The sequence below is a fragment of the Petromyzon marinus genome, chromosome 39 (assembly GCF_048934315.1).
Source record: "Petromyzon marinus isolate PM22_M1 ecotype Great Lakes invasive population chromosome 39, UKy_Petmar_22M1.pri1.0, whole genome shotgun sequence".
In the NCBI taxonomy this organism is placed as follows: Eukaryota; Metazoa; Chordata; class Hyperoartia; order Petromyzontiformes; family Petromyzontidae; genus Petromyzon; species Petromyzon marinus.
The window spans coordinates 12,015,652-12,029,228 of NC_133705.1; the positions used below are offsets into that span (position 1 = coordinate 12,015,652).

Genomic DNA, 13,577 nt, shown 5'->3' on the forward strand with positions numbered 1-13,577 from the left:
TCACGTAGAAGGGAAACAATAAAATAATAAAAATATAAAACAATACAATTCTCATGACGTTTCGACTGCAACACAAGCAATCATCAGGTGTGAAAACCACAACAAGAACATTGTGGTTTTCACTCCTGATGATTGCCTGTTGCAGTCGAAACGCCGTGAGAATTTTATTGTTTTATATTTTTATTATTTTATTGTTTCCCTTCTACCACAATTTTCTTGTTGTGGTTTTCACACCTGATGATGATTGCTTGTGTTGCAGTCGAAACGTCGTGAGAATTTTATTGTTTATTATTTTTATTATTTTATTGTTTCACTTCTACGTGACATTACCGAAAGAACCAAGAATTTGAGTGACTAATTTGGGTGGTACTGAGCACCGTGTAAAGCCCCATAGGCTGGGGACACCTCAGCTTCCGACAAAGCGGCCTTTGACAGGGCTCACACTTTCTTCTGTAATTTGATGAGCGGTGCTGGTCTCTCCTCCACACCACGAGCTTCTGGGTACCTAACAGTAATGCCCGAGGCTGCTGCCAGGCCGTCCAAACATGTGAGCTAAGTGTGCCGCATATATGGTGGGAGAGATGAATAGACAAGGCCACTTGGAACATAAACTAATTCTGTCTACAAATTGGACAGATCTAATTGTAGAGGTATTAGATTAGACCAACACCTGCATCACATTGTATAAATTAGCAGATTATTACATTACTGTTCTGTAAAATCACAATTGGACAACTGTTAATAGAAATATAAAAATAACATCCATACATTCAGAATTGGAACTTTTTTTTTAATAAAATAGCCGATCCAACAGATACAAGTCCAGCTATGTTTTTCAAGTGCTTCAATTAAACGTAAAATGTGTGTCCCTTAGAGAATATTCCATACCTTTAAAAAATGCTGGTAAATCTAATCCAACGTTTTACAATTGTGCTATTGGCATCATGCTGAGATGAATAATCCATTCAGAATACTTAGCAGAGCAATGCAACCCTTCGTGTTGGAGACATCTTGTAGGGCATATGAAACATTCAAGTGGATTTTTTTAAAAATCCATAACCACTAGAGGGTGCACTTTCCCCTGAACTGTCCTTTAAGATTGTTTGTCACATGACAGATGTAGAAAAATTGGCAATTATCAAGCAATGTGAACATGCATCCTGGCAGGGATTTTATAAAGTAATCCACTTACTTTAGCGTACTTCTCAAAGATATCATATTTACAGTCATTTTATATGTAACACAAATTAACCAAAACGTAAAACACTTTCAAACCAGTCCTTCTGCCTGCCTGTGGTCACTACGTGTGATCCACTAAAATATAGAGGAGCAGTCGCACAAAATCCATCCATTATCTCTGACTGGCTCAGATGAAGCCACAAGTCCCTTTGTATGTCCTCATTTTATGGGTCAATGCCGGTCCTACTGAAACCAGGACACAAGTCTGGCCTCACGTGTACACCATGGATTTTAAACCTGGTCTTGGGAAACACCAGGGCCCCATTGCAACTGAATGTCTTCCAATTAACTAGCAGACTGGAGCAGTTTCCACATGACGAGTAGCCACAGCGAGTGGTATACTTTTTGTGTCTGATGTGGAAATATTTTGCGGGTCATCAACCCAGACAGCCCTTGCTTAAGTTAAGCCCTGGACAACATGGTGGGTCCTTCATTCAGTATTCTTGCATCCCAGCCTTCCACCGCGTTCTGGGAATGTAGGTGCTACTGCTGTACTGGACTCATTTTAAAAGTGCAGGCGATTGTTCTGGCATATGGTTGAAATTTGGCAAATTTGATAAATGCCATGCAAATTACTTCATTGTAGCAACATAGTCCTCCTACTGGCAGAGTAATGCCCACTTGCTTTCCAATGCCGCATTCACCCTGTGCTGTACAGAGACAGCTGCCACTAGAGGTCCTCCTTGGCTAGACGACCACAGAGTGCCTTGAGATGTACTCCATAGGAGGCTATCAATATGAAGTCATTGGTTTTTAACCATTTTATTATGGCGGCCCCCAAGCAAATGGTGCCCGTGTCCTCCCTTCCCACCTGCCAGTCCCCCAAAACATGACTCGGGTTACTAATTCCCACAATACAGAGGGAACACGTCCACTCCTCTAGCCAGCGCCTAGTTAGTACTCTTAAGACATTTGTTTCACGTCACGTATTAAGTCTACTTTGCCACCGCAACTTGGCGCTGACGTTTCCTGCACACGTTAAAATGTCTTAATTTCTCCTGCATGGTATCAATGCCGTGGCCCGTGTCGGCTCATGGGGTGGAGAACGGCCGAATTCTCGCGATAACGGCGATGACGATGACGACTGGCTGGCACTGGGAGGTTTCCGTGCCATCACGAATGCTTGCGCTGCAGGTTCTGCGTGGCGAGCTGGAGGCGGTGGTGGTCGCGGATGTTGCGCGTACGGACGTGTACGTTGGTGATCTCTGCCACGTTTGCCGTGGGGAACCAGCCGCCCTTCTCCGCGTCTGAGAGCCGGACTCCTTCCATCCAACCTGCGGGACACCCACCACGACCGGGGGACAGGGCAAAAGGTCAAACCACGCGGGGAACGTCCCACGCGACGTGCCGCGGAAGATTTCGCGACTCGTGCGTACAGCGGGCTACTGAAAATGTGTCGCTGTGCCGTGAAAGTAGCTTGCCATCGGAGGTTTTCCTTGTGATGCTGAGGATGTCGCCCTTGTCCAGGCTCAGTTCGTCGGGCTCCTGGGCGACGTAGGCTTTCAGACAGTAGACCTGCGGGCAGTCTGTCACACCGCCATCATTACCGTCAGTCATGATCTAGCCACTGCTGGATGAAGACCTCCCCCCCCAAGCCATCTCCGTCTCTCATTGGTCTCGTGATACTCACGACAATGACACATTATTGGGTGTACATTTCTGAGGGTATGGCTTCTTCTTGCGTGGCCCTCGACATCTAAAATAATATATTTGATGTATTCACTGATTGCAGAGGAGAAGCGATGAGCGGGGAGAAGGAGGAGAGTGTGTGTCGGGGAATAGAGTGAGATGAGAGGGGCGTGGTCTTTGGAGCATCTTAAAGACGGTGAGCGAGATCTTGAACTTGATGTGTGATTGTATTGAGAACGATGTCGAGGCGTGTCTCTCAGCCATGTCTTCTAAACCACAAGTCTCCCTTTCCCCATGCCCACCAGTCTTGTTATTTATGAATATGCTCAGCGATACACTATGCTTCTCCTGGCACGGTTATCTGGCTTGACCACCTGCATGTGAAATTCTAGTTGTTGTTCTGCATCTACATGAGCCATACGAAAAAAAATAAGATCTTAATATGCTGACTACATCAATGTGCCAGACAATAGTAGTGCTCCCCCTACTGGCAGCTGTGCTGTTCTACGCTTGACATCGTGCAGGCCTCACCTTCCCCCTCGTAGACCAGGGCCGCCTCGTCCTTGCGCTGCGGTGGCGCGATGGCCTCGACCCAGCGCTCCTTCTCGCTCCTTCGACATTGGAACGGCAGTGGACACAATGTCAGTGAACAGCGATTGACGCTGCTTCGCATTATCCAAAGGCATAACCATTAATCCCTTCCCCACGTTGAAATTCTTTCGAAGCGTACGTGGCCAACCGTGCTAATCGGAGGTTTAGTTACGCCGGGCACAGGCTACCCCCCCCACCGCCGCCCGGTGACACCAAAACACACCGATGCGAGCGTTACGTACTGCGAGGCAGCGCGCAGGAGGAGGCGGTACTTCCGGCTGTCGTGGTCGTCCAGGAGGAGGTAGAAGGAGTTGTCCGTGGCCACGTTATTCTCGGCCGCACCCACGGACTGTAACTCCACCTTCGTGCGGTCTGCATGGCAGAAGACGGTGAACTTCCCTCCGCTGCTCGCAGACACACGAAGACAAAGATCCCCCCCCCGTTTAGCCTTAACAGACTGTTTTGGGCAAGTGCTGTTCTCGAGCGCCTACGAAGGCCAGACAGGCGCACGAGGTGGTGGGTCGCCAGAACCACGCACCAGTGGCGATGTTTCCACATCGCACCAGGTATACATTTTGAGGCTGAGTCGACCTCGGGGAGGCCCAGGACTGGTTCAGATAATCGTAAATGGTGTTGGCCGCGAGCGGGGAATCTAATTCGGCTGCTGCGGCAAGAGTGCTGTCAGCGAGCACCTATTAAGGCTGGTGAGGTGCACGGTGGAGGGTGGTGTGTGATTTGGCGCCAAGCTCGGTCGAATTTGTCTCCCCATCGCTGATGTTTAAATATTGTGCCGCACCACATCTTGTAGGTTTGTGGGCTGAGGTGGCTGGAATCTGCAAGATCGGAGTCTCTCACTCAATGGTGTGCTCGTCATTGTGAGAGCATTGCTCAGCCACTTCCTGTCATTACTGCAGGGAAAGTGGCCAAATGTAATGTTTGTGACGTCATGTTGTTTCTGCTTTGACAAATTAAGTGGGAAAAAAAAACGAATTTGATATGATGATTTTTTTGCATGGTCATTGTTGACCAGGCTGAGACTATCAACTCGCTACACAAACATCAATCACGGGCGGCTGAAACTCAGATTCTCTTCCAGGATGTCAGCGGTGCTGGCTTAGTGCGCTCCGGCTCCTGACTTCTTGTTATATAACGTATCAATGTTAAACTCATTTTGCACTTTACGTAATTAACCGTGCTAATCTGACGTGCGGGGGCAGGACAAGAAACTAAACACTAAAAGCAGCGCTCAAGAAATGAATTTCAATCTAGATTTACAGGTGCACAGTTCCTTCCTAACATCGGAAGGAACGGCGTTCAAGGCGGCCGCAGAAGTGCAGCTGAAGCGTATCTGAAAGCGCGCAATGCAGCGACAATCTTTGTTCGATGGCTTGCCAAAAGCCACCTGCAAGGATGACCGCACTTTGCTGATACACTTGCTGTGATACACTTGCTGTATCAGCAAGTGTATCACGGTTCATTTGCGGCAAGCACATTGCATGCAACGAGTGTGCGACCTGACAATGTATTTCTTTAGCAAACCGAAAACTGCCGTTGAGAGGGAGTGAGCCTCAGCTGCCACAGCACCACCCCGGTGGACAATCACGACCAGTCTGCATCGCAGCGGCAGCTACCTCAGCTACCGCTGCCGCACAGCCCGGTTGCGGCGACGTCTCGCTTCACTCACTCCTTGCGCCGGGACAGGATGAGGATGTCGTTGAACAGGTGCAGATAGATTCGCTTGGTCATGAGCCTGTTCATGAGCGTGCTTCCCGCCGTGCGCGACACGGCCAGCTCCAAAAGCTCCCCGTGCTTCACCAGCCAGCGCGTGGGGGAAATGAGGGCCAGCGACTGCGACGACACACACACACAAAGGCGAACATCTCCCATTGTGGCCTTGAACAGACTGTCAGGGGAAAGTGCTGTTGAGCGAGCGCCTATGAAGGCCTCCCGCGGCATAGCGAGCAACAGAGTCGCGTCGTGGAGGCAGAGTTGGCACAAAGAGATTGCGACAGCGGACTGCTGCAGCGTGTGGACAAAGGAATACCTTCATTTTGTCAAACTCGATGGTATTGTGCAGGTGGATTAACTCCTCCGTCCTCTTCATTTTCCGAGCATTTTCATTGCACTCTTGTATCAACTGCAGACGGAAAATCAACATCAAGCTCTTAAAGTGGTTACAACAGTGTGTTCTAATAATAGAGGGTTTTTTTGGGGTTAGATCGCGTAAATATACAAATGTGTCATTTAAAGCCGACACAGCCAACTTGCGAGGGTTGTCACATAAACAGAACGTGGCCAATTCGTCACTAGCACAGCACACCGGTGTGTTGGAGAGCCAAGCCACAACATTCACAATCTGAGTACGACGTTTCGCCAGTGTGTTCCAAACCGCTCGGGTGATGTACGTATTTATGTTGGCGTTCTTTCGCACCATACGTAGCCAACCGTGCCAATCGGAGGTGATGTGTATGATGCTGGCTGTAAAGAATATTATCGGTGCTACCCACAAGTGGTTCAAAGGCAGAGGTACAGTGCTGCAATTTCTTGCGCACGCCACTTCTGTTCGATGGGCCTCCACTAAACAGAGATCTCTCTCTCCCGAGGCTTTCTAAAGAGGGTATTTTAGCCTATTTTTCCCACTCAGGCCAGACAATTTGAAAGAGGTGGGATGTATCGTCACTTTGCCCCGCCACGTGTGACCGGCTGATCGACTGTGGTGGACCCGCTTTACGCTGCTGCGTGGCGGAAATAAAAGGGTGGATTACCAAAACTGAACACCGTGTCCGATTCCATGCTGGATTTAAATCGATGACACAGGACTAATGGCGGGACCCCTCGTCATAGTGTTGCAGTATCATCGTTTAGTTTTATTTGTATAATTTTTTAAGCGATTTGTTTACCTTTCCTATGCTGTGGACTCCTATCGTGTTTTTGTATTGTTCATTGTTGCAACCTTGTGACCCACCCCTACTGGACATCTGTGAAAAAGAGCTTTATAGCTCATCGGATTCCTCCAGAATAAATATTCTGATTCTCATTCTCAGTCGAGCAATTGAGTTCCCGGCTCACAGTGGGAAGGTTACAAGTTCAAATCCCGGTTGCGGATCGACTTGGCCCATCATCCCCCTCCAAGGTTGTAAAAACGAGTACCAACTTGTTCTGTAAATCAACAGCGGTTGTCTTGATTTGAAGCTTTCGTGACTGCAGGAATCCATACTCTTTGGTTCTTTCGGTAAAGTCACGTTGGTACCTACGTGACTTTACCGAGTGGTTGTCTTTTGTATAATAGTTCCCCTGCCATAGATGTGGAATTTCCACCACTTTGATGTTTCCCCTTTATCCCTGCAAAGGCAGGAATTTAAACATATGGGATAGTTACCCTTGCCAATGCTTTCAGTGCCACGGAAGCAGTTTCTTCATATCGGGAATGTGGTTCCGTTTTCTTGAGGATATTCTAGCGCACAGGAAAAAAAGACAGGACCAGTCACATGCAAACTCCGTACAGGCAACACCGTTCACTGCGCTTGTATGATCATGTGTCATGTGCACATATAGATGGCCCTTTTCCAGTCCAATGCTAGATGAAGCCCTCTCTCACGCGGTCAGAATTGTGGGGCTATATTTTACCATACTTCGCCACGCTGGTCGGTGCGGGTTGGTGAAGGCGGGCAGCATAGACGGTGGGAGCTGAGTACCGCATAATGATGAATCTCGCTGCACTAGCCTCTGCCACCCCACAGTGTAGCCCCAAAGCAGCTTATAAGACCCGTGTTTATGCATGGTGGTCACCGATGAAGTTAATATTGTTTAGCCAGGAGACTGCGATAGTCTTATTTGCAAGCGTGACCTGGGTATCCAAGCATGCTCTTGGAGGCTCAACCCTGCTTAGCTTCCAAGAGCCTACGAGATAGGGCGCATTCAGGTGATTTAGTCATACGCCAGTCAAAACGTCTAGGACAAGGGGTGGCTGGACATCCGAGGGGTCAAAGCACGGAGCCAGTACCCACTGAGGCCCAGAGTTCAAATGCAGATGTGCATATTGTTATGCAGGTTTCTGCGTCTGGGATGTGATTACAACATTCGCTACCAGTCTCATCTCAGGAAGGGGGGAGGGGGGTCAAGTGGGGGGAGCCCAAGCATCAAATCAAAGCTCCGATCTGTACCCGGCCACGCTCAATTCTCTCAGAGGGCCAGGAGCGCACGAGCTTGGTGGATCGTGGTGGCGACTGACCTCGAGAAGTATCTTGATTCGCACGATGCGCTGAAAGGGCAGGATGAGGAATGACTGGAGCGAGAGGCGGTTGCAGATGGGGTCCTCCTGCAGATGCTCCAGCAATGGGGAGAACTTGGCGTTCGTCCGCCTGGAGAACGACACCGCGCGCGCGACCACGCACAACACCCAAACAAGGTGACGGACGTCACTGTCGCTGTTGTATAGCCAAGCAGGGGCATTAACACCAGACAATGCGTGGCTTATTAGTCAATGGGCGTTCAAGTCAGGCAGTGTACTATATCGCCAAGCAATGGACGCTGCAGCCGGGACGATATGTTGTCTAGCATTGGACATTAAAGCCAGACAGTGTGTTCTATAGTCAAACTGTGGGCAATGACGTCAGCTGCTTTGCTTTCAATGTGCTTGATATCCCAAAAAAGATCCAGACTGTGCACGATTTACCTATATGCCTGGACATACTAAAAACTATTAAAAAAAAACTATATACAGCATTAACATGCCCGTTGATTTTCTAGGCAGGCCTCACCAAGCCTCAAAGCTACTTAGTGGTGCACTGCACTGGCATACCTCGGCAGTCCGATGAACGCATCGCAGGTACAAACTTTCATCGGCACGCCCACGAGTTTGTTCTTGCAAAGCCTACTCTAAGCACCTGTTATGCGAAAACTGCATCAGCTTCACATGACCAGCCACGTAGATTGTTGATGTGCACCAAGGCCGTAGCCATGGAGTCAACATTGGGGGGGACCAAGTCTTCCAGGGTGTCTGGGGGTCCCAACCCAGAAAAATATCCAAATATGAAAACTCATTTCCTGCCTAAAATATAAAAAAAATTCACTAACACATGGGATGGACTTTTTAATTATTTTTTACAATAATGTCTAATAGTTTTGATTTAAAGCTTTTGTGACTGCAGTAATTCATATTCTTAGCTCTTTCGGTAAAGTCACGTTGAAGGGAAACAATATATATTTTATTATTTTATTGTTTCCCTTCAACGTGACTTTACCGAAAGAGCTAAGAAAAATGTCTAATAGTGTATTGTATTTACATTGCTCTGTTTTTACTTTTTTTTTACCATTTCTTGTTTCATTGTATCTAATGACAGAGATTAGGGATTAATAAAGTACAACCATAACCACAATCATATAATATATTATAATTACGGCCTTGATGTGCACAGCCCATTGTTATTCCACTGCCGCGTAAAAGCACCCCCCCCCCCCCCGCATTGTGTTGGTCATGGACAGGAGTCGGCAGAAGCCGCCGCATGCGGTGGTTCTTTAAGGACTGCTTCGTGATGTTATTTATTAAGGACCACCGTCTCGCATCGCGGCTCTTGAAATAGTGTGCTTTGTACCGAATTCTAACAAAAAATGTCTCTCCTTGTTATTGTGGTTGCCGATCCCATGGTCATGGAGGTGTGCTCCACGTTACTACGCGTGTCGGATTACAAGTTACAGTTCAGCTGATTTTTTTTATGTTAAAGCCAAGTAACAGGCATTGTTTTGCACTTTAAATAATTTGCACGCCCGAGACGCATAACAGCAGCCAGGGGCAATCTCTCAGGCCGCCATATTCACGCGCGTGACACGCCATGTATACGCGTTGTTCCACATTCCATTAAATCGTTATTAAATTTATAACGCGTAACCAATAGAACGTAAAGGGCCATGCAGAGGCGTGGCGAACTTCTCTTCAGTGAGTTGGTGGTGAACACATTATAGATTTAGATCGCTTATGAAAAAATATTCTTACTGTACTCATATTTTGAAATGCACCCTTTACAGAAAAAAAACCACTCGCTTAACTTAATCTACTTCCGCGATCATTCCAACAATTCAGTGTCACACCTCGTGGGAGGCATGTTGCTCGCTTAACCGATGATGGGGATTATACGTTTCTCAATGTCAGGATGACACTCGAAGCAATGTAGGACTTGAGGCTTACACTGCTCGTTGGGTTAAACCAAGCAACCCTGTGGACCATAGTTTTTGGGAGTCCAAATATGGACATTGTATTTTGGCTTTTTCTAAGTTTTCAAGTTAGAAGAATACAGTAGTCTCAACTACAAATTTGGCAGGTTTGTGTTTTCCAACCTTTCGACATCAGTGGCATTTATATCAGTCATACAATGACAATGTTAGCCCCTGACAGATGGTGAATGGCAAATTAAGTGAAAACCCACGCTTTGTTGAGGTCGTGGATTGTTGTGTATAGCCGTTGAGACAAGGCTGTTACAATCAGTTTATCGAATTTGGTATAATCACATGTGGCTACCCAAATCAATGTGGCTACATATGTATCATGACTGGCTGCCTAGAGTGTCTCTAAATTACACATCAGAATCTTTAATTATACTGGAGGAATTTGATGAGCTATGAAGCTCTTTCCAACAGATGTCCAGTAGTGGTGGGTCAGAGAGTTACAACAAACAATACGAAAACACTACAGAATTACAAAGTATATTAAAGGTAAACAAATCACTCAGAAATATATATCTACTAGCTGTACTACCCGGCTCCGCCCGGGACTTGGATCCACCACGCCCGGCCGCCTTTATCTCCCCAGTGGCGATGTTCACACACCACAGCAGTTACTCGTTTTGATGCTGAGTCGACCTAGGGGAGGCCCAGGATCGGTTGAAATAATCGTCACCGGTGGTGGCCGTGAGCGGGAATCGAACTCGGGTCGCCGGGTTCGTAGCGCAGCGCGCTAACCGCTACACTACAATGCGTTACGCTTCCACATGTGTGGGTCACGTGACAAATGCGACGTCACAGCTCACTTGCCGTGCAAAAATATATGCATTATTGAGCTCCCCCCCCCCAAAAACAAACAAACAATAGTGTATTTTTATAATTTTTGCATGGTGTACAGTCTGGAAAGTACCCACATGGCAAATTTCAAGTTTGTTGCATGTCGGGAAGTACGCTAAACATTTTGAACAGACACACATTCACAACTTTGCCTTTTATATATATGGAGATGTTAATTTTACCAGGTAAAGCCCACTGACCTATTCGTTTTCACAAGCAACCTGCCTTCGAATGATAGCGCAATGAAGTGGCTTATCACGTGGAAATTTATGGCAGCCAAATACTCAAAATAATCACATGGATTGGGTGCCATTGAGAAAGAGAGGCGTGTGGGGAATGCAGCTAGCAGGAACTGCCTGCGATCAATGACCCAACTATGTTCAGAAGCTGGGTACCACATGAGAAGAGGAGATCAACGATGGCTAACCTCGAGTAACCGCACATTTGCTGTGCGCAATTGGCCAATTAGGCTAAATGCCACTGACAGATGCCGACAGGGGAGCCGGGAATACGCGAATGGCTCAGCGCCCTTGCATGGATGGCCATTAGACCCTTGAGAAAATATCCATTGGTGGTTGAGAAATACGCTACTCAAGCAAGCACTAGTTCCCCCAGCCGCTTGTTTTCGCAATGCACTCAGCATTGCCAAACCAGCTCCGCAGGTTTTAGTTCCGGACACGGCGTGGCACAGAAACACAATAAGATGCAGCTTGGCACTTGATTAACAACGTCATACTTCTTAAGAATTGACACCGAGGTCACGGTAACTTTACAACAGCAACACCGGACGGGCGTGAGTAAAGCCCTTTTCGGAAAGCCTCGTAATAGCGATGAAATAACTTAAAGTTATATCCTTAACCAATGTGCATTAGGTTTGTTTGTGTGTTTAGTTGATGTCCTTCCCCCCCCACCTCCGTTTATCACTGATGGCTACGGAAGGTGCAAAATAAGTTAAACATACATACAACAGTATTCTCGTTCACAGCAGTGAACTTTGTGGTTCATCAGTCTCACCTATCCTGCCTATAATTATCATTCCGATGTATGCAAACAATAGGTGTGGGACAATTCACCCACGCCCCCCCCCCCCCCCCCCCACAAGCAGTTTGCCGATTCGATTAATAAATGAGCTATAGGACAGGAAATTAATCGATACATCGTTCCCACCCGGAATTTCGAGCGCAGTGCAAGGCCATAGCATACTCCACCCTCCGCAGTGCCGACACATCGATCAAGTAGAGAAATCCAGCATCCTGCTAGAAAATGAACTGCGAAGTGGACGTGCGTTCACGTGCAGCCCTTTTGTCAACCCACCCGCTGGATGAAGGCTCTCCCCACACCATTCTGCTTCGTTGGGGTAGTTTAACCAAACTTGAACAGGCTCGTCAGTGCGGGCTCACGAAGGTGGACAGCACAAACGTGGCAGCATAGAGGCACAAGGCGATCATTGATTTTGCCGCACTGCCCCTCTGCTGCCCACCACGTAGCACAGCCCCATGAAATCCTGGCGTGCGTGGCAGTCACCCATCCAAGCGCTGCCCAGGCTCAACGCCTGCTTAGCTTGTGAGATTTTGGTGGGATTGGGCGCATTTCCGGTGATTTTGTCACGGGGCGAATAGGCCGTGAGCCAAGCGGGTTTGGTCGGTGCCACCCGGGGTGGCAAATGCTACTGGAATCCACCATCAGCAGAGGGCTTAGCATATATACTGTGTGATTTAGAGATATACTTGAGATTTACTTGCATATTCTAATTCTATAGATGCTACACATCGCATTAGTTTTATATATAGATAAAATCTCTCTCTTCTAAACTCCGGTATCCTTGTTTATATATATATAAAGCTACCACTGAGATGTTGCTATCATAGAAATCTGTAATCTAGAAATATAATTCTTCAAGAAAATCACCGATAGCGATTGCCAACACCCACGGTACCAATAACACATTTTCGCGCCAATGGACTAAGGAACAAGAGAAATCAGCATGGGCTCACCGTAGCTTCTGCAGTGTCTGTTCCTGGTAGCTCTGGTTCGTCACGTAGGGGATGTAAACGTGGAAGTTTTTCTTCGTGTGCTCGCTCACAATGTCGCAGATGTCCGGCACGAGTATGTTTTCTGCCACTCGCGTTTCCAGATCCTGCAGAAACCTGGAGTGATGCATGCAAAGGTCGCATAGAGATCACCACCTGGTCTGCACTGATCCTCACAGAAGTGCTTTGGGGTGAGAGCGAGCACGTGTTTCGTGAGCTCAAACCGAGCTCGCGTGCCAGCTCGGTTTGCCTTCAAGGTATGTACGTATGTCTGTAGAACTTCTTTCGCGCCGTACGTAGCCAACCATGCTAATTGAAGGTGCGGGAAAAGGACAACAAACTAAACAAAAAAAGCAGTTCAAAATAAATGAGTTTTCAATCTTGACCATTTAAATGTGCATAGCTCCAGTGGCTTCTTATTGGCCCTGCTTACGATGCAAGGCGAGGGATGGGTGCAAATGGAGGGGTTGCTGCTCACCCTTCTGGCATTAGCCGCACTGACGATGCTAGGGGGAGGGATAGGTGCTGACGCGAGGCTGCCACTCACCTCACGCTGGCCGTGGTCACGTCCGCCAGGTTGGAGAAGAGTGCGTGCTTGTCTGCCTGACTCGTGACTTTCTGCAGCTCGCACGAGTCCTGAAAGTGGTGCAGGGCAACCTCCAGGCTCCGCAGGTACGATGCCTCCGACGTCACGAGTTCATACATTGCCTGAACGCACACGGAATCGGAATCTGAAGTGTATTTCCCACCGAGTAAAAAGCCCATTGAGCTAAGAAGCTGCTTTTCAAGAGTGACTCAGCGGGCAGACAACGTCAAAGCATTCCACAATTACAGATAAAAACAAACAAACCTAAAAATGGCAATTATGCGGCAAAGAATTACACTCGCACTTAAACAGCACAGAGAAAGCACCATCACGCACGGAAACCATGCAAAACCTGGGAATATCACCGAGATACTGGGCTTGAACGCAGGTTTCTATCATCTGTGATGAACTGTGTTCTTTAGCGTAGCGAGTTGATGATCTCAGCCCTA

The 13,577-nt window shown here is 47.6% G+C and overlaps 1 protein-coding gene across 3 annotated transcripts in view; it reads right to left on the bottom strand.

The window, feature by feature from the left end:
* Positions 1-769: 769 nt before the first annotated feature.
* LOC116950476 (rho guanine nucleotide exchange factor 19-like) overlaps positions 770-13,577 on the bottom strand; it is a 39,786-nt gene continuing 26,978 nt past the window's right edge. For all 3 annotated transcript variants that reach the window (XM_032968263.2, XM_032968265.2, XM_032968262.2), the window contains exons 6-15: positions 13,090-13,250; positions 12,507-12,659; positions 7,691-7,820; positions 6,839-6,913; positions 5,504-5,596; positions 5,144-5,307; positions 3,702-3,863; positions 3,400-3,479; positions 2,661-2,765; positions 770-2,513 (exon numbers count right to left, since the gene is read on the bottom strand). In XM_032968263.2, the coding sequence (XP_032824154.2) occupies positions 2,353-2,513; positions 2,661-2,765; positions 3,400-3,479; positions 3,702-3,863; positions 5,144-5,307; positions 5,504-5,596; positions 6,839-6,913; positions 7,691-7,820; positions 12,507-12,659; positions 13,090-13,250 (1,284 nt within the window). In that variant the 3' untranslated portion in view covers positions 770-2,352. The remainder of the gene's footprint in view (positions 2,514-2,660; positions 2,766-3,399; positions 3,480-3,701; positions 3,864-5,143; positions 5,308-5,503; positions 5,597-6,838; positions 6,914-7,690; positions 7,821-12,506; positions 12,660-13,089; positions 13,251-13,577) is intronic.